The 22,361-nt window shown below is 33.7% G+C and overlaps 1 protein-coding gene across 18 annotated transcripts in view; it reads left to right on the forward strand.

Moving 5' to 3' along the window:
- The window catches only part of ROBO2 (roundabout guidance receptor 2), a 1,287,372-nt gene that overhangs the window by 1,185,377 nt on the left and 79,634 nt on the right, over nt 1-22,361 (forward strand). For all 18 annotated transcript variants that reach the window (XM_036017926.1, XM_036017927.1, XM_036017925.1 and 15 more), the window contains 5 exons: nt 3,477-3,682; nt 12,129-12,210; nt 12,637-12,799; nt 14,409-14,575; nt 17,667-17,788. In XM_036017926.1, the coding sequence (XP_035873819.1) occupies nt 3,477-3,682; nt 12,129-12,210; nt 12,637-12,799; nt 14,409-14,575; nt 17,667-17,788 (740 nt within the window). The remainder of the gene's footprint in view (nt 1-3,476; nt 3,683-12,128; nt 12,211-12,636; nt 12,800-14,408; nt 14,576-17,666; nt 17,789-22,361) is intronic.

Consider the following 22,361-nt stretch of genomic DNA (forward strand, 5'->3'; position numbering starts at 1 on the left):
AGATTTTTAATTACTTTATTGATCAAGCTTATTTAAAATAGGATTAGCTACACATTTGTGAAGTAAAAGAGAGGGAGGGAGGGAAGGAAGGAGGGAGGAAAAAAGGAAGGGAGGGAGGGAGGGAGGGAGGAAGGGAGGGAGGAAGGAAGGACCTAACTAGATGTCTTTTGGCTATATCTAATGATTTCAAGAATATGAAAATAAAGTCAGGTTATAAGAAGTTACCTGAATTCTGTACAGATATATAATTTGAAACAGTTATTTAAAATTCACTGAACAGTTTTTACTCTACTACTGCAGATCCTTTTTTTCATTGAATTTAAAAATTGTATTTTGTGAATTGCCCTTTCCTTTTTGGCCCATGAAGAAAATAAATTATATGAAATTTTCATTTGAATATCATTTGTTCAATTATTGCCAGATATATTATAATTAGCATAATATATATTTTCACATTCTCTCTTGATTACTTTATTCATTTCTAAAAGTAAAGAATTAGATCAAGGAAATCAATGAAATAATAGGTCTCATTTCTGCTTGTAAAGAATTCATAAACAATATTTTACTGTTTTTCTTAGGTTTTTATAAGGTTTTCTACACACACACACACACACACATATATATATATACACATATACACACACATTTTAATGCATATTTTAATGTAGTAGGTTTAGGCTGATTGAAAGTCTACTACATATTTCCAGGCAAGGGACCTGTATAGTAACGTCTATTTTAAATCAAAATTGATTGGCTTTCTCATGGTAAACTCTAAAAGGGTGCTTAATTTATTGCTTTTTTCTCAAAACTGTAAACCATAGTAATAAAGATGATGCATGTAAGTCGACAAATAATCATATAAACTGACATTTATAGAAGCCAGTACACAAAAAAGATGAGAGCATTGATAAGCAATATGACTGTTTGATTATGAACAGTGTAATACAACATGAAATTTTTGACAAATATTATTTATTTCTTTTCACAGTTGCTTAGCAAAAACTAGATGTCACCATAATTTTCCCTTACTGTAGATATTATATAACATATAATATATAATACACAATATATAATATATGCATATATAGCAGTAGTTCACATTCTTCAAGCGTCAACTATGTGTGTGTGTTTGTATTTTAGAGAAATGACTGATTTTACAATTAGATCAGGAATTATATAGAATAAGCCAGGAGCATCTTGTAGTATCAAAAAGTAAAGAAGTAGCCCAGTCTAGTGTGTCTTAGTTGGTTTGGGGTCATCCTGCAGAGCAAAGTGTCACCTGTTTGGTTCCTAGTCTGGGCACATGCCTGGGTTGTGGGTTGGGTCCCAGTTAGGGCACATATGAGAGAGGTGGCCAATTGATGTTTCTCTCTCACATTGATGTTTCTCTTCCTTTCTTTCTCCTTTCCTTCCCCTTTCTCTAATAATAAACAAATAAAATATTTTTTAAGTAAGGAAGTACTAAATAGCCTCACACATTTTGGGGGTTATAGGGTGGGTATGAAAGGAGCACTGGAGCCAAGTGACTGAAAGCTCCCAATGGCCAATGTAGAAATTTGACAGCAAAACAAATAAAGTACTATTGGATTATAGCTAAAAATATATAATAAATCTGCAAGAGTCCATATTGATAGAAATGATTTAGTAAATCAATAAATGGAGAAGAGATAAATCTGTGTACAAGATGCCGTATATTTTTATAAATACTCTGCCCTTAGCGAAGTGGAACATAACTCCCCACTCTTTAGTGTGGATGCCTCCCTAATGGTGCAGTTGGGAAAAGTGGGAAAGGTAACAATACAGTGGAGAAACCTGAAACACACACCTCAGCCAGATGATCACAGTTAATGGCAACAGTGATGTCATTTTTATAATTTTTTAAAAAAATTTCACACCCTGGCTGGCATAGCTCAGTGGATTGAGTGCAGACTGGGAACCAAAGCATCACAGGTTCGATTCCCAGTCAGGACACACGCCTGGGTTGCAGGCCATGGCTCCCAGCAACCACACATTGATGTTTCGCTCTCTCTCTCTCTCTCTCTCTTTCTCCCTCCCTTCCCTCTCTAAAAATAGATAAATAAAATCTTAAAAAAAATTTCCCCTCACCTATCTCTCCCCCCCACCCCACCCCCAACCTCTGGGAACTACCAATATGTTCTCTGTATCTATGATCTTTTTTGGTTTTTGTTACTAAACTCAGATATAATTTTTAAAAATGGATATTTAGATTTTTTCCATTTTTAAAAATTTAATCATTTTTATGTATATATTTTACTGATTTATATTTTTTATTTATACACAGACACACACAGAGTCGACCCTTGAGTAATGTGGGGGTTAGGGATACTGATGTTCTTCACAGTTGAAAATCCACATATAACTTTTGACTCCCCGAGATCTTAACAAATAACCCGCTGTTGACTGGAAGTCTTACTCATAAAATAAACACTTGATTAACACATATTTTGTATGTTATGTGTATTATATATTGTATTCTTACAATGAAGTAAGCTAGAGAAAAGAAAATGCTATTAAGAAAAATACATATAAATACATAAAATAAAAAATGTATTTTGTATAATTAACCAAAACTATGCTAAAGTTTTTAGAACTGTCTCTTCATTTTAAGACAGTTGTCCTTGGACCTGGACATGTCAGTTTTATTATGAAGTGGTTTTCTGACTAGTTCTAGATAAAAACTTGCTTCCAATTACCCATTTAAATAATAATATAGATTCTGATATATTTCCTAAAGCATTATGAAAATATCTAATGACATAAAAATAAAATTTAATAAAAACACTGAAATAAAATATTTTGAAATTATGGGAAATTCACCCAGCAAACACAGAAATTTTATATTCCCACTTTCAAAATCCCAATGTTTGTTATACTATAAAGTTTAATTTGATTGCTTATCTTTGCTTAGTTTTAGGGACTAATTAAATAATATCATATAAATTGCTAATCTAATTTTAGAAATAAATTATTTATAATCAAATATTTTAACATCAACAAAACAGTCTATACACATACAGCATGCAACGGTGCTCTGAAAGGTGAAATTATGTATTATACCTATATTTATAATAAAAGCAAAAGTGAAATTGATTTTATTTATGTGTCTTCCACAGGCTTTCTTAAATATACATAGGAGATATAAAATAGACATTTTATGAATAACTGTTAGAAATTTTCCATATGTTCATTTAAAATAAGCCTTTCAATAACATTAAGCTTTTCTAAAATGTTAAAATTTATGCTATCATCTTAATTATAAGTAGTTCAAACTAAGTTATATATAATAGTATAGCCTCAGTATAGTTTGTACAGATATAGATATTTGATGGATATAGAATATTCAGAATAAGTTATAAGTAATATATATGATTTGGGGGCATTAACCTTACTTTCAATATCACGACTACTGAATTTTATGTAAGTTAAAATAGTCTAAAAATATCTTTATCCTTTAGTTTTGACAGACAGACCTCCACCCATAATTCTGCAAGGCCCAGCTAACCAAACACTAGCAGTAGATGGCACAGCATTGCTGAAATGTAAAGCTACTGGTGATCCGCTTCCTGTAATTAGCTGGTTAAAGGAGGGATTCACTTTTCTGGGTAGAGATCCAAGAGCAACTATACATGAGCAAGGAACATTGCAGATTAAAAATTTACGGGTAAGTAATATTTGACTTGTACTTTGTATTTTTATCTCAACATAAGTACTGCGCTAGTGAAAACTGTGTTGTGAACTTCAAATCTTATATCCATGTACAATTGCTTTACATTTTATTATGGGCCATGTCAGTTCTTAATGTACTAATGATTAATTCAAATTAGAGGGAATATCATTGTCCTTGTGTTACTCATAAAATTTTATTTTTTATTGTTGTTTATCCTGGTACAGTTGTTCCAGTTTTTCTGCCTTTGCCCCTCCAGCCAGTCCTCCCCCACTTCCATAGTCAATCCCCACACCACTGTCCACACCTATGTTCTTCGACTAATCCCTTTACAGTCTTTCAAACAGTGTCCCCACTACCTTTCTCCCCTCTTACCACTGTCAGCCTATTCTATTATTCTGTGCCTCTGGTTCTATTTTGCTCATTAGTTTATTTTGAACATTAGATTCCTCTTAAAAGGGATATCATACGGTATTTGTCTTTCACTGTCTGGTTTATTTTCCTTAGCATGATAGTCTCCAGTTCCATTCATGCTGTATTTGTCTTTCACCATCTGACTTATTTTCCTTAGCATAATAGTCTCCAGTTCCATCCATGCTGTCACAAAAAATAGGAATTCCTTCTCTTTTTGCTACATAGAATTCCTTTGTATAGATGTACCACAGTTTTTTAATCCGTTCATCTACTCATGGGCATGTAGGCTGTTTCCAAATCTTGACTACTGTGAATAACGCTGCTATGAACATAAGAGTACATAAATTCTTTTGGATTGGTGATTTGGGATTCTTGGGGTATATTCCCAGCAGTGGAATTGCTGGGCCAATAGGTAGTTCCATATTTAATTTTTTGAGGAGATTCCATGCTATTTTCCACAGTGGCTGCACCAGTCTATGTTCCTACCAATAGTGCACTGAGGTTCCTTTTTCTCCATCTTCACCAGCACTTGCTGTTTGTTGATTTATTAATGATAGCCATTTTGGCATGTGTGAGGTGGTATCTCATTGTGGTATTAATTTGCAGCTCCCTGTTGGCTAATGATGTTGAGCAGCTTTTTATATGTCTATGGGCAATCTGTATGCCCTCCATGAAGAAGTATCTATGCAGGTCCTTTGCCCAATTTTAAATTGGATTATTTGTCTTCCTGGCGTTGAGTCATACGAGTTCTTTATATATTTTGGAGATTAGTTCCTTGTCTGATGTATCACTGGCAAATATTTCCTCCCGTATTTGGTACCCTTTTCATTTTGATGATGGTTTATTTAGTCATACAGAAACTCTTTAATTAGATGTAGTCCCATTTGTTTTCTTTTTATATCAGCAAACTATGCTACATGAGATATCTAAAATTTTACTGCCTATGTTTTCCACTAGGATTTTTATGGTATCATGACATATTTAAGTCTTTTATCTATTTTGAGTTTATTCCAGTGTAAGTTGGTGGTCGAATTTCATTTTTTTGGCATGTATCAGTCCAGTTCTCCCAACATCATTTATTGAAGACTGTCTTTACTCCATTGTATAGTCATGCCCGCTTTGGCAAATATTAATTGACTATGGAGACATGGGATTATTTCCGGGCTCTCTATTCTGTTCCATTGATCTATGTGTCTGTTCTTATGCCAGTATCAGACTGTTTTGATTACAGTGGCCTTGTAGCATAGTTTGATATTAGGTATTGTGATCACTCCAACTTTTTTCTTCTTTCTCAAGGATGCTGAGGTTGTTCAGGATTGTGTGTGTGTGTGTGTGTGTGTGGTGTGTGGTGTGTGTGTGTGTGTGTGTGTGTGTGTGTAGGGGGGTGTTTTTGGCTCCATATAAATTTTTGGAGTATTTGTTCTGGATCTGTGAAATATTCCATCAGTATTTTAATAGAAATTGTGTTGAATATATAGATTGCCTTGGGTAGTATGGAGATTTTAGTTATGCTAATTTTCCTAATCCATGAACATGGTATATGCTTCCATTTACGTGCATCTTCCTCAATTTCTTTCTTCAGTGTTCTATAGTTTTCTGAATACACATCTTTTACCTTCTTGGTTAAATTTATTCCTAGGTACTTTTGTTGTTGTTGTTATTGTTGCTGTAGTAAATGGGACTTTACTCCTAGTTTCTTTTTCTGATAGTTCATTGTTGGTATACAAAAATGTCACCAATTTCTGAATATTGACTTTGTATCCTGCTACTTTGTCAAATTCACTTATTAGGTTGAGTAGTTTTTGGTGGTGTCTATAGAGTTTTCAATGTACACTATCAAGCTGTCTATAAATAATGACAGTTTTACTTCCTCCTTTTCATTGGATGCCTTTTATTTATTCTTCTTGTCTGATTACTATGGCTGGAACTTCCAGCACTATGATAAATAGGAGTGGTAAAAGTAAACACACTTGTCTTGTTCCTGATTTTAAGGGAAATACTTTTAGCTTTTGTCCATTAAGTGTGAGGTTGGAAGTAAGTTTCTCACATATGGCCTTTATTATATTGAGGTATGTTCCCTCTGATTTCACTTAGCTGAGTGTTTTTTATCATAAAGTAGTGTTGGATGTTATCAAATGCTTTTTCAACATCTATTGATATGATCATGTGGTTTTTGTCCTTCATTTTGTCTATGTGATGTGTTATGTTTATTGATTTGAAAATGTACAATCCTTGCATCCCTGAAATGAGTCCCACTTGATCATGGCGTGTGATATTTTTTATATATTGTTGGATCGAGTTTGCTAATATTTTGTTGCTAATACATTGATTACATATTGAATGTAATAATATTTTGTTGAAATATTTTTAACATCTATGTTCATCAGAAATATTGGCTTGTAATTATCTTTCTTTGTTGTTTTTTTTTTTTTTTTTTTTTGCCTGGTTTTAGAATTAGGATAATACTAGCCTCCTAAAAAGAATTTGGGAGTCTTCTCTCTCCTTGAATTTTTTGGAATAGTTTGAGAAGGGTAGGTGTTAGTTCTTCTTTGAATGTTTGGTAAAATTTGCCTGTGAAGGTATCTGGTCCAGGGCTCTTGAGTGTCAGGAGTTTTTTTATTACTATTTCAATTTTAATAGTTGTTATTGGTTTATTCAGGTTTTCTGCTTCTTCCTGATTTAGTTTTGGAATATTGTATATTTCTAGAAATTTATCAGTTTCACCCAGATTATTGAACTTCTTGGCATATAGTTGTTCATAATAATTTCTTACAATTTATTGTATTTCTGTGGTATCAGTTTTTACTTCTGTTTCATTTCTGATTTCATTTATTTGAATGTTCTTTTTTTCTTGATGAGTCTGGTTAAAGGTTTTTCATTTTTGTTTATCTCTTCAAAGAATAATCTCATGGATTCATTGATACTTTGAATTGTCTTCTTAGTCTCTATGTCATTTAATTCTATTCTGATCTTGATTAGTCCCTTTCTTCTGATCACTCTGGGATTCCTCTAGTTCTTTTAGGTATAGGATTAGATTTTTTCTTTGAGACTTTTCTATCTGCTTTAGGTAGGCTGTGTTGCTATCAACTTCTCACTCAGGAGTGACTTTGCTGTGCCTCACAGTTTTTGGGTAGCTGTGTGTTTATTTTCATTTGTTTTCCAATATTTTTATATCTTCCTTGATCTCACTGTAACCCATTCATTATTTAATAACATGTTATTCAACCTCCATGTATTTGAATGTTTTTGAGTTTTTTCCTTGAGTTTGGTTTTTAGTTTCAAGCCATTGTAATCCAGGAAGATCCTTGATACGAGTTCAATATTTGTGAATTTGTTAAGGCTTGTTTTGTTTCCTACCATGTGGTCTATCATTGAAAATGATCCATGTGCATTTGAGGAGAGTGTGTATTTTGCTTCTTTGGGTTGAAATGCTCTGTAAATATCTACTAAGTCTATTTTATCTGGAGTGTTGTTCAATGTCTCAATATCCTTGTTGATTCTTTGTTTGGAAGGTCTATACATTGTTGACAATGGAATGTTAAAATCCCCTATGATGACTGTATTGTTATGGATCTCTTTCTTAAAATCCTTCAAGATTTTCCTTGTATATTTAGGTGCTCCTATATAGGGTGTATACATGTTAACAAGAGTTATATCCTCTTGTTGGACTCCTCCCTTAAGTATTATGTAGTGACCTTCTGTCTCTTGTCATGGCCTTTGTTTTAAAGTCTATTTTGTCTGATACTGGTATTAGTACTCTAGTTTTTTTGTTTTGTTTTGTTTTGTTTTCATGTCTGTTTGCTTGGGATATTTTTTCTATTCCCTCATTTACATCCTGTGTAGATCTTTTGTTCTGAGGTGGGTCTCTTGCAGACAGGATATATATGGGTTGCGTTTTCTAATCCATTCTTATATCCTATATCTTATGATGGATGATTTGATCCATTTCCATTTAAGGTTATTATTGATAGGTACTTATTCATTGCCATTTTCCTTTGTACCTGTGTTTTTCTCTATTTTTTCTTCTTAAAGTGGTTCCTTTAGCATTTCTTACAATACTGGCTTGGTGGAGATATACTCTTACAGCCTTTGAGGGGGGACTGGAAAGCTCTTTATTTCACCCTCTATTTTAAATGAAAGCTTTACCTAATGGTATATTTCAGCTCCTTGTTTTTCATTACTTGGAATATTTTGGGCCAATCCTTTCTGTCTCATATTGTTTCTGTTGAGAAATCAGCTGACCCTTGTCAGAGCTTCTTTGTATGTTACTAGCTATTTCTCCCTTGCTGCCTTTAAGATTCTCGCTTTGTCTTTAAAGAAAATTTTAACAGACTTAGAAACTTTTTACTCTTTCATCCCAACCTATATGTATGTAATCAGTAAAACTAAAAATATTAAACACATAAAGTTAATGATAGTAATACAATATTAAAATAATTTTAAAGTGGCTAATGCTTCTGATTTACTCTCATTACAAAGGAAATTTGTAAGGAAATGTGGATAAACTGATTTGTCCAAATAGTTATGTGGAAAAAATTAAAATGAAACTGAATACACAGGAGGCAGGTTTAGCTAGTTGGTAGGAAAATCTTACATTTTAGGTTAAGTTGCTGTGGAATTTAAATGTAAACCTGTGGACAAGGACAGACTTGCTTGTCTTTTAACAAAGGATGATGTGATAAAAACAACCATTTCTGCCAACTTAAACAAGTTAGACCTGCTTCAGGAATAACACAATCAAAATAAATGTGTGCTTCTGAGTATTGTATTAGCCATCTACTTAATGTGTAACAAATTAGCAAATACTTAGAGACTTAAAGCAGCACCATTGATTATCTCACAATGTCTGTGGGTGAGAAGCCTCAGCATGACTTAGGTCCAGGGCCAGAAAGGGCCAGGGCCCTTCTGCTTCAGGGCCAGAAAGTCTACAGTCAGGTGTCAGGGTGGTGTTCTCATCTGAAGGTCTACTGAAGACAGATTTGATTCCAAGCAACCTGACTATAGCAGCACTCAGTTGCTTGTGACTTCTGCTTCTTGCTTACTGATGGCTGAGGCTGCCTTTAGTTCCTTGACATATGGATATTCCCAGTATGACTGTTTCCTTCTTTAAAGTCAACAAATAGAGAATCTCCGAACAAGTGAAGCAATGCACTTCTATGCAACATAATTACAAATATGGCATCCTGTCACCCTTGCCCTATGCTATTAGCCAGATATAAGTCAACAGGCCCGCCACACTCAAGGTGAGTGATTACACAAGGTGTGAATACCAAGAGGATATTTCATGAGGGCCTCCTGCCCTCCAAAAGTGTATTCAAATCATTCAACTGAATATAGAGAGCCTCCCTCCATGCAAAAATCTCTATTCCAATGCTACAGAGTATATTATGGTAATCATTTTCTTCAGGAATGAGAGCCTGAAGAAAAATGACTGAAAATGATTCAGTGGAAGAATTAATAGAATCTGGTCTCTAGGGAGAAATTGGGAACCAAGATGAAGAAAAAATAAAACAAAATTAAAACCTCAAAAAACAATGTTGAAGTTTCCCTTTTAAAATGATCACAATGTTCTCTTACAATGTAAATGTATTTGCATTCACACACTTATTTTGTTTTTATCATTGTAGTGTAGAGATACATGCATAAAAATAAAGAATTACTCAATTTTTGCATTGTGCATGCACACACGGAAACAGAAATCTTTAATATATTACTATAATTAATATATAACTTTTTCATTTTAATTTTGAGACAGACATTAATTACTGCTCTAAGTAAAAAAATTCAGTTAAAAGAAAAATAAATTATACAGATTTTAGCCTATCTTTTTATTGATTGTAAATTAACTGTTAACCTTTTATGAACAAAATGGGAATTATTAAAAAATTGATGCCAACTCCCTCTGAGTAAACACTTTAACCTCTCTCTCTGGGCTAAAGGCAGACTTGGGCCATGGAGGTTAATGCAATTGCACTGTACTGCTGAATTAGAGGTTGTGCTTGAATAGTCAGAATCCCCAGTAATGTTTGAAAGAAGCAATTAAAGGTGGGTGCTTGATGATGTCAAACAAACTTTGAGCCCTCTGACAGCTTTCTTAATAGTCTGTCTCAGATGCAAGCTCCTGGGGGCTTGTGTGCAGCCAACGGCACTAGGAGAATAGCTGGTGATAGAGGGCGACAGCACCTGAATCTCTTTTTAAAGCACTTGGTTAAGGATACAAGGAGAAGGATAGAAAAGATATGAAGCACTTGTGCTCAGAAAAGACATTATTTAAAACCAAATGAATAAAAATGAATGTGGTGATAGTATAGGAGTGGCTTTTAACTTCTTATATCTAGGAGTTATATAGGAGTTAATGATATCTAGGCTTTTGCTAGAACTTTTGCAAAACTGAAAAATGAATCTTGTTCGCCCTGACTGGTGTGACTCAGTGGACTGGGTGTTGTCTCAAAAACCAAAAGATCACTGGTTTGATGCCCATTCAAGGGACATGCTTGGGCTGTGGGCCAGTTACCAGTTGGGAGCATGTTATAGGCAACAGATCAATGTGTTTTTCTCTTACATTGATGTTTCTCTCCCTCTCTTTCTCCCTTCCTTCCTCTGTCTCTAAAATAAATAAATAAAATAAATTTTTAAATGATTTTTTATGTAATATGACTGCCTTTAAAGGAAAAAATGTGTTTTACAGGACTTCACTCATATCCAAAGACTTTCTGTAGGTTATATTCCTTTGTGTCTCGCTATTTCTTTTTTGGTACTTAATGCAAGGGGGAAAAGAGCATGATGAACATTGTGTTCCTATAGTTCAGCTAATTGGTAGCTGAATCTGTATCTTTTGAGAAATAGAATATTCTAATGCTCATTAAAACATACCTACCACAGCTAATGTCAGACTTGTATCTCCACACAATGACAAGGAGATGCTGTTAAGAAGCATTACCTACCTACCCTTCTTTTAGCATTTGCACATAATAACAAGTGCTACATTTTAGTTCAACAGCTATAATAAAATGCAAATTCTTTACTCTTTCAGAGACCATATTCAAATGAACATCCCATTAAAACCCAACCTCGGCTCATTATATTTAGTTTGTGAGTGATGCTTCTTAAATGAAAAGATTTCTAATGACTCTAATGCGTGCACAGCCACATTCGAAAGAATGGCTTTTTCTACAAAGGCTATCCCCCATCATCACTTCGTATAATGGAAGACAATTGTATGGAGATAATATGGCGAAGAAAGACATTCCAGAGCAATTTGAAACTTAGGTTGAAATACATAATGACATTTAAAATCAATTAAAATGGTAGAACGGCAGTAACATCCATGCACTAATGATTTACCTGAGGATCAATTGTGGAAGGTTCAGTCATCAATACACTTACATGTTGAACCCAGCAGATATTATATTCTATAAACTCCTATATTTCATCAGCAATTAGACTCATGTTCATCACAGAATCTTAATTCCACATCTTCTGACTTGCCTTATTCTGTTTGGTCTTCAGTTTCTCCTCCCAGTCTCACTTTTCCTTGCCCTGAACAGATGCCAGTGCCAATGAATGTTTGCAATGTAAGCCCACAGGTTCAGCTGCAGGGAGGGTTTTTGAGTTCCATCTTTTATTGATCTTCGGGCTTTTGTCAATGCATAATCACAGAGTATTCTGCCTTTCACATTTGTAAAATAGAACTCCTAATGATATTATCAATTATCCCTAAAATTCTTTTGCCACTCTTCAGTGAATAACAAAAACATTTTAAGTAATCAATAAAATGGCAACTTTTATGTATACTTATAAAAAGAGTTATGTATTAGATTTTTCCTGTGGCCTTTCATCTCTAAATTGCAGTGATTTCACAGGCATGATTTATTTGGTTTTCGATGATATAACTTTATTCAAATCACTGTTACCCTGCTACAATGTAAATATAACTGAATACTGATCTCTTTACAGGGAAGGATTTATATTTTAATTTTTTAACAACTTCTTTTTATAACTTTCATTCCTTCCCTTTCTTGCACACTAGATTTCTGATACTGGCACTTATACTTGTGTGGCTACAAGTTCAAGTGGGGAGACTTCCTGGAGTGCCGTGCTGGATGTGACAGGTGAATTCTTTGTGAATTATCGTAACAGGAGAAACCTTGAGTCCATTTTAGTGATTAGCTCATTATAAAATACCAGGTTAAGAAGAGATCAGTATTTTAAATTCATTAAATATAAAAATTAAGTGTTATGCTACTTTTTGATACCTGAACCACTTGGCACATAACATTGCATACATGCAATTTGATATTTTTTCCCTGACCACCTTTTTATTTTATTTTCTCAGTCTAAAGAGCAATTCTAGTGATCATGTGTGAAAGTAAACATTTAGTAACATGTAAGAAAGCAAATATTTACTTAGGCACTTTTTACTCATGCAGATCTCTCACTACTAGGCCACCTTCTTTAGTAGAATATTTTTCCTCTTTTAATCATTGTTGTCAGCACACACATTCAGGAATAAAGCTTTTTCTGTTTGTCCTCTATAGAATCTGGAGCAACAATCAGTAAAAATTATGATTTAAGTGACCTGCCAGGACCACCATCCAAACCACAGGTCACTGATGTTACTAAGAACAGTGTCACCTTATCCTGGCAGCCAGGTAGCCCTGGAACCCTCCCAGCAAGTTCATATATCATTGAGGCATTCAGGTATGGGACAATTCCTATTTTCTCCATTGAGTTTTGCTTTAGCTCCTATATCCTAAAATCTCATGTGAGTGATCGATCCTGCTGTTTCATTTTAAAGACATGTTCAACCCATGCATTTTAAGAATTTAACTTTTAATCTGACTTTATTCAAGAATAGACTTTAATTTTTTTCATTTTTAACAATCATAAGATTAAACATGTATTATCTATGCCTAAGTTTATAGGAGTCTAATTCATGACATAATAATCATTTAGCTCCTTTCTTTACCCTGATTGTTGTAAGGATTTAAGATGATAGTTTTGGCATTAGAACCAGGCAGAAAATAATTTAATTAGACACAAGGACTTTTAAGTTATGCAATGTTTATTGAGGCATGGAACCCTGGAACTTTGCTTCCTAATAGATAGAGCAGAAATTAATTCCAGTGTTTTTGTTCCAAATATTTGAATACATCTATTGGGTATACTTAAGAGAAAATTAAAAACTACAATTAAGAAATTGATTTCACGCACCTGTGATTGCTGAAAAGAAATGGCCAATTGTTATTTGAAATAATTGTTATAATTTAAGGATATAGACTATAAGTTAGCAAATGTCACTATAAAATTGTCTTATGAGAATTTAATAAAATGCTTACACAGATGGGAAAATGTAGTTTCATATTCAATTTTAGTGTGCTTCTATTTGCTATTAAAAAGATAGTGATACCCTCTGTCCTTTCCAAGCATTAGGACAAATTCTTAAATGTACTTTCATTGTAGGCTTCCCTAATTTATTGAAAGTAACAATTGGTACAGAGTTTACAAATTTAAAAATACTATTTTTCCTTTAATTTTCATGCTTTGATGCATAAGGACTTCTAGGAAATAAATGGAAGTCCCTGAGAAATCAGATTTTCTCTTAATTTTGAACAAAAGAAATATTTGACCTTAGACAAAAAGTGCTCTCCAAGGGTATGCCACCCATAACTGGCTATAGGGGAGTCAGAGATATGTGGTCATTCCAAGATGTAAAATCACAATGCTGTGTAATGTACAATTTTATTAAAAATGTGACCAAGGAAAAATATTTATTACATGCTTCCTTTCTTCTTTTACAGATATGTAGTTTTAGAAGGCTTTATTATATTATTGCATGTGGAATTGATACAAAAGAAAACACACCTTGTAACAAGAAAGTGTATTGGCATAATTTACTCTGTAGTCCATTTATTCTTTCTACAGGTTAATTCTTTTCAAGGTATATATATATACATTTACAAGGACCATATTTATTGTATAAACTTGATGTTGTGATCTTGGCCTCTGTTCCTTTTACAGGTATTCATTTAGTGGGCTGCTGTGCATTAGCAAAGGGCTGTCACATCTCCTGGGCTGAGTTTAATTTTGTTGTGCATGGCACTTTCGTTAGGTGGGCTCGGCTTTGTTGTTGAATAAACTGAAATCATCCAAATGTTTCATTTATTGGGCTGAACACTTCAAATGTTTTGTGTGTGTGTGTGTGCGTGCGTATTTAATTTTCAGCCATTAACCTTTGTCATTGATACCCAACTCCTTTTCCAGTAACTTTATGACTGTTCTTTAAATGAAATTTCTGTTCATGTTTCAGCCAATCAGTGAGCAATAGCTGGCAGACGGTGGCCAACCATATAAAAACCACCCTCTACACAGTGAGAGGACTGCGGCCCAATACAATCTACTTATTCATGGTCAGAGCAATCAATCCTCAAGGTCTCAGTGATCCAAGCCCTATGTCAGATCCTGTGCGCACACAAGGTAATTTCAAGAGCTGTAAACATGATCTGTTCTACAAGGAGGCATTACGCAGATCTTTAAGAGCAAAGGGTGCACCAGGAAAGATGAATGTGTCTGCATTGCTTGTTACAATGATTCACTAGACCTGAGCCAGTTTAGAAGGTAATGTGCTGTTCGCCTTAGTGAATGTGTCCTCTTTCTGGAGGTGTCAGAGTCTATTTAGTGCAAAATAAACAAAATAATTGGATATATTTATATAGGAATAGTGAACCAACTAATTTGGGGCTTTATTATACTTCAAAGGGAGGAAAAATGTTACTCCTTTGAAATGAATAATACAGTATTAAAGACTGCTCTGTAATGGTTAAGGTACCCAAATAAAGATATCATTCCTTACTATTGTTCAGGAATTCTGTTTTTATAGAGCAGTGGGTCTCAAGGGGTGGTTGCTGTGGAAGCAGCATCTCACCACCTGGGAAGACATTATAAATGCCTGTTCTCAAGCCCTCATCTCAGATGTCTTGGGGGAGGGGCCCAGTCGTCTGTGTTAAGGTGCTGGCAGGTGTTGCTGATGTTTTTGACAAGTTTGACAAGCATTGCCATAGTGTGTTTTATTAAACCAGAGGTTTAAAGAAGCAATTTGTTTCAGAAAGCAGTAAATCAAGTTTTCTTCCTGAGATATGTGATTCATTTGACTTAGAAAAAAAAATAACTCCCACCCAGAACATTATAACGTAAGATGAAAATGGAAGATTTCTCGACTCATGTTTACTAATCTGTCTCTTCAAAATGCGAAGTCGTTGGAATCTAGGGGTTAATGTAAGATGGGGCATTATCATTTGTCTTTCTCCTAGTAGATGGAGAGAATTAATAAAATAGAATGGTTTTATTATTTGTTACAACCTGTTTCCCACAGGGTTCTTGAGAAAGGGTTAATTATGTCTTATTTGTAAAAGGCTTTGAACAAGATATAATTCAAAGTAGTATTTTTATACTATGAAAAGCACCATACAGCCATAAAATATTATTATAATTACAATGTAGTTCGGTGATAGTTACCAGCATGCTATTATAACAGAGAAGGGTTCCTTGAAGGAATCAAGTTAAATAAAGTTACCACGTGACTTGGTAACGTTGCTGACATGATGACAGGAAGGGAGGAGAGAATGCCACTTGGCCATTGTTCTCTAAGCAGTAATGTGATTAATTTTCCATGAGGATAAAGGACCTGTAGGTAAAGAACCTGTCTCAAGAGAAAGAAAAAAGTACAACAAGGAATTTGAAGACCTGAAACTGGTTATATTTTACTTCTCCTAGATCCAATTGCTTTTAGTGTGTCTGAATTTAATGGGTAAATTAAATTAAATTATTAAACTTGAAAAGAAAGAGGTGCATGGTTTTAACACAGAAAATAATAGTACCTAGATCATTTTTACCTGTGTAGATAGAAATTGTCCGTTTTTGTGTATAGCCACAATGGAAGGCCGGCAGGGAAATAACAGAATAGGGAAGATTTTGGTGTGATTAAATCCGGCAGACCTTGATCATTTAATAATTGTGCCAGTCACTAAATCTTGACTCATAAAATAACTTTGCGGTGAAAAGGTCAAAAAAGATGAATGAAAAGTTGTTTGTGATCTGACTTGTTCCAGTTGAGAGACTATACAGGGCAAAAGAGTTATGTTCTCTTAGCAGATGTCTAATAGGAAACCCATGTTTTGTGTCTGAATGTCACAATCATTTTTTGGCACCACACTTGCAGCAGCTTTGCAGTTCGCAAAGCTCTTCTTTTTAAATAACACTTTGCTGTATGTGTTCTTATTTTTCTAAGATATTAAATACCATAGAATTTAGAATTACTTTAGTAAATACTAAATAGCAAATATTTGTAATATATACAAATAGACCGTGTATATATCTCCAAAGGTCAACATTATTCACCTAGTATTAATAACTTTTTAAAATCAAACTTGGTCTGTTTAAGGATGAAAAAAGTGGAATGGGAAATGTCACCTGAGTGTAGTTCCCAATTATTTATGTCCCAATTTAAGTTAGCACACCCAATTTAAGTTTTGGCTGAGATATGCACTTTAAATGTTTTTGCAAGAGTGTTGCATTGTGGCCTGAGAAAATAGAAGAAAACAAGATTAAGATAATAAATCAATTTAAATTGGACTTCCTTCCTTAAAGAAGGTAGTTGGAGAAAAAAATTAACCTAATATTATGGTATACCAGTTAAAGAAGTTGATTTAAATATGTGTGAAATTCAGTATTTGATATCAGTTTGTTGGAGTTGAATGTCAATAATTTATATTTTTAAGGCATATAGAATACAAACCCTTGTATGGTACAATGGAAGAGTATTTAAGTGAATGGTAAATAAGAAGCCAGAACATATGGCTGAGGGTATATTATTCTAAATACCACAAATATTTTTTTCTTCCTCCCCACCCCTGCAACAGTTTCAAATGGCAGCTGCATCACCTTTTGTCAGGCATTGGCGCACTGCTCACACTTTATTATTTGGAACATTTTATCAGTATTCTAAGTTTTTTGTTCAAAAGTATTTTTGTGAATTTAGGGGGCTTCTTCCTCTTCTTTCCCTCATTTTATTTACCTTTAGTAATATAATTCATTTTTCCAGTCCTTCTAATTACTTTTCTTCCACATTCCTAGACTGAATAGGTCAAGGACTAAGAACACACAATTTACTAATTGGAATGAAATATTAAATAAACTCTGAAACAGCAGTTTTCTGATATTACCCTGTTAACATTCAAGGAAGTCTTTCAATATTGCATAAAACTTATGTTTCCAGAGAAGTCTTACAGCACATATTTTATTCTTTTATCCAAATATAATAAGACCTTCCACACCAATGTATGTGAATGGGATAAGGGAGTGCATGTAGTCTTTTATTAATAATGTTTTAATGAAAATAAATATAATCATTCAAATTATGGTATGTATATAAATATTCTTTAATGTTTTGTCTCAAAGAGTTTTTATCTTCCCCCATAATTATTTCTAAGGGCACAATAGTGGCATATGTAATATATGTTGGAACTTTACTGTGCATTTTCACAACTTGGGAATCGTTATCTGCCTGTAGATATCAGCCCACCAGCACAAGGAGTGGACCACAGACAAGTACAGAAGGAACTGGGAGATGTCATTGTCCGCCTCCACACTCCAGTAGTGCTGACTCCCACGACTGTTCAAGTCACATGGACGGTAAGTCTCCCAAGGCCGCATTATTAGCAGTCTCTTTCATTCCTTTAAGGGAAAAACAAAACCAAAACAGAAAAAACAAGTAAACAGCCCAAAAAATAGTAATAAAAACCCTTACAGTTTAAAATCAAGGTGTAATCAATGGCAAAAATAAAAGTACTCAGTACATAAAAGAATAAATATAGGAAAAACTTATTGATTGCAATATAAATGTAATAACCTCTGTCTTCTGAAAATTTTAATAGCCTTATTGAGATATAATTAATAAACCAGAGTTAAAAGGTACAACTCAGTGTTTTTCAGTATACTTACAGTGTTATACAACCATCACCAAATCTGACTTTAGAGCATTTCATCATCCCAAAGTGAAACCCTGTGCCCGTTAGCAGTCACTTCTCCATTCCCTCTACTTCAGCCTTTACAACCACTGATCTACTCTCTGTCTGTGTAGATTCACCTGTTCCTTTCATAGGAATGAAATCATGCAATAAATGATCTTCTGTGCCTGGCCTCTTTCATTCAGCATAATGTTTTGGAGGTTCACTCATATTGTAACATGTACAATATTTCATTCCTTTCATTAGCTAATAGTAGTCCATTGTGCAGATACATCACATACATCTGCTTATCCATTCATCAGCTGAAGTATTTTTGAGTTGTTTCTACTACTGATGGTTTCATGAACATTTGTGTACAAATCAACACATGTTCTCATTTCTCTTGGTGTTTACCTAGGAATTGTTGAATAATACGATAATGCTTTGTTTAACATTACATGAATTAACTATGAAAATGTTTTCCAAAGTGGTTATACCATTTTATCTTCCAACCACCAATATTTGAAAGTTCTAGTTTCTTTCACATTCTTGCCAAATTCTCTCATATTCTCACCAACACTTGTTATCATCTGTCTTTTTTTATTATAACCATTCAAGTGACCAACAGGTATTATATAATTGTGGTCTTAATTTGTATTTCTTTGATGACTACTGATTTTTGCATCTTTTCATGTTTTTAATGAGCAATTATATCTTCCTTAAATAAATTTCTGTTTAAATTATTTGCCCATTCCTAAATTGGGTTGTTTATCTTCTTATTATAGTCTTATAAGAATTCTTTATGTATGATTTGTAAATATGTCCTCCTAATCTGTGATTTGTTTCTTACTTTTTTCTTTTTTTTTACATAAATGGACTTGTAATTATTCCCAATCATTCCCTTGTTATTATTGTCCTCTTCAGATTGACCCTTCTGTTTCTCACTTTATTAATGGTGTTATTTGAAGCATGGAAGATTTTGATTTTAGCAAAGATGTCTTGTAAATTTAAACGAAACATCTTTATTTCCTTTTAGCTGAATCTCATCTAGCAGCACCAAACATGTACATACATAATTTTAATAATTTGTCATATAATTTATAAATTAATGAATTTTAAGAAATAAATGGATATTTTAATATATGCTAATGTGTTCAGTGGCATGCATTCATAAATATCAACCCGTTCACTTTCATTTTAAAATACAAAATGTTTTGACCATTAGTAGCCACTTTAGTAGAAACAACAAATAGCATAAAAATAACCATGTTAGTCATATATGCCCAAGTCTTTCTGTGTGTCAGTGTTTTGAGAAGAGCAAGATAATCTTCCTTGAGCCTTATAAAGTTAGTGCCAACTTCTCCTTTGTTCCCTGAATCTCTCTATTATAATTTCTAAAAATTCGTAAGGAAATACATCAGAATGATAGAAAAACATGTACTCTTTAAGCCTTCTGTTTATGTGATAGATTTTGTATATTGTACAAGTAATGAACATACTAGTTAAGGATACCTAGAAATTTTCCACTTTAATTATAATCTTAATTAGAAAATATTTATGATTGTGCCTTTATTATTATTGTTTTGTTTTTGTTTTGAAGAATGACAAATAAGAAAACAAAAACAACAAAACTGGATTACCCTCCCTCTGAGTATCTTAAAGAAATAACTACTTTACCCATTCCCATTAAGTTCCTCAACAAAGGAATTTGAGGAAAAAACTTGTTGTTTTACATCAGTTCTTAATTTATGTTGGAACTATAAAACACAATTAATAGAATCATTCCAGTGTCCTCTCAACAATAAATCCATGGAACAAATCCATATCAACAAGCCTTTTTTTTTATCCTCCCCCAAGAACATTTTTTTTAGAAAGGAAGGGAGAGGGAGAAACAGAGGTGATGTGAGGGAAACATTGATTGGTTGTCTTCTCATACATGCCCTGACCAGGCATCAAACCCACAACCTGGTTATGGACTTTGACCAAGAATCAAATCCAAGACATTTTGTTCTATGGGACAACATTCCAACCAAGTAAGCCACACTGGCCAGGGATCATCAAGCCTTTTTTGAGAACCAATTTTGTGCTAGATTTCAGGGGGCTTATACAAAGAGACCCAAGTCTATTTGAGAGAATCATGTAACTTTTTAATGACAGTACACAGGGATAAGTGTCACAACAAATATATACACACCCTATAGAGAGAGGTGTCAGTCAAAGATGAAGAGGTGAACTCTATCCTCAAACACCAGAAAAGGTACTGACTCTCATCTGCTTCTCTTTGAGGAAACATGGAGGCATTATTTATTAGAATAGGAGTACCTTAGAATTTCCTTAATTCAAATCTGCTTTTAAGATGAAAGTTAGACAAATATGTAGTTGAATGGAAGGTGTTTTAATGGTGGAATTTCAACATATGATCCCAGATGGGGCATTTTGTTACTTCTTACACCAGACCGAGGGCCATCTATCTGATCAGTCATATTTTGGGCCCCTAAGTACCCAACTGAGCGATACTTTAACAAAAATAAAACTAAGTGTATAATATTTCAAGAGTAATTATGATTAGGACTACATTGCTTCTAATTTTATTTTTCACGTAATTTCACATAGACATCTCTATTTTCAGCACATAATGGTTTCTATTCTTCTGCTCCCATGGAGGGAACATAATGAGCTCATAATTCTTCCAGTGGCACAGTAGCAGTATTATCTGCCATGCCTCTTCCATCCTTCTGTATCTTTGTCCAGAAGAAAACTAACAAGGCCAAGGAAACAGTTGTATTTTTAATAGCAGATTTTTCCTTATACTAAATTGAAAAGGTCTTCTCTGCTCTGTTGGGCGTTTTGAACAGGCTTTTTAAAGCTGCTTCTAAATGTGGGAGTTATTTGGATAAGAATCAAAGTCATTATGTTCATGAAGTTAATCACTTTAAAAGTCATTAAATTCAAAAGAAAAAATCAAATTAGATCAAAATTGCAGGTCAGTAGTCTGGGAGTTTTTTCAGGAGAGGGACTGTGTCATATTCATCTTTATATCCCAAGAAGCTTGTCATTTCAAGTTGTTGTATCTCCCTCCCTTATGAGCTTTACTTCTGAGAATCTGGAATCTGTTCATAATTTCTGTTTTTTCAGAGCAAAGCATCATTTCTGGGATACCCTTCCAATAACTATCTGCTGAATGATTAGCCCTGTTTTTCATGCAATTTTTTCTTTATTTTAGAAAAGAAAGTGTTCAGTTGTATCACAGGCTATTGTTCCCACGAGGTAAGCATGTAGTTGAGAGGTAAATGTAGTGAAAAAAAGCCAGACAGGGGTAAGTTTGGTTACCAAAGAAATTATGACCAACTATTTTATTTCGATGTCATATTTTCAACTTGCTTAATGTGCATGTTCTTTAAATTATCATATTGTTTGAGTTAACAGATGTGTTGGTTTGAGGGGAGAAATATATTTCCCAGCCCATGTGTTCATATTTGGGGTCAAGTGAGGTGTTACCAGTGGTTAGCAGGATTCAGTTACCAAACATATATGTTGTTTGTACTAAAAAAAATCCATATGCCCCACAAGGCTAATCTTGAAGCAACAATAGTTAGCAAATGGTACATTCTAAAAATGACTGCTTTTATAATGAGGTATGCATAAATTATAAGAAAATGACTGTTTTATAAGGAAAATAATAAATACCATCTTTAAAAGTTTATTCTGGTGTGTATATGTATGTGTAGGTTTGTTTTGTTTTGATTCAAGGACAAAAAGAATCACAGACCCTTTGCTCCTAAATATAACAACTGGAGTTGAGAGAATGCCCTTGGTGAACTAATTTCAGAACTCAGCTAAATCCAGATCAGTCACTAAGCAGACTAAGCCCACCTGAGAAAATTTATTTTGAATGTTCAGTTTAAGGGTTTTTTATTTTAATTGAAAAGATAAATATTAAGCATCTTAAAATTTCAATGCAAGTGTTGCTTTGAGGGTCACATGTGGACCCCCGTTTTTAGTATATTCCTTACCTAACAGTGATGCTTTATCATTGTGCATCACTAAAACGTGCCAAGGCTTTAACTTATGTTAGTCATTTAATTGTTTCTGTGCTCTAACATGGATATTACTTGAGCAAATTAAGTAACCTGAGACTCAGAAAGTTTAAGAGGCTAAGCTGTAAGACTAAACCTCTCTTCATCTTTTCACTTTATCCTAAAGACAACTTTTTTTACTCGTGTTTCAGAAAATAACAATTTTTAAAATTCAATAAACCC

The sequence above is a fragment of the Phyllostomus discolor genome, chromosome 2, assembly GCF_004126475.2.
Source record: "Phyllostomus discolor isolate MPI-MPIP mPhyDis1 chromosome 2, mPhyDis1.pri.v3, whole genome shotgun sequence".
NCBI classification, from domain to species: domain Eukaryota; kingdom Metazoa; phylum Chordata; class Mammalia; order Chiroptera; family Phyllostomidae; genus Phyllostomus; species Phyllostomus discolor.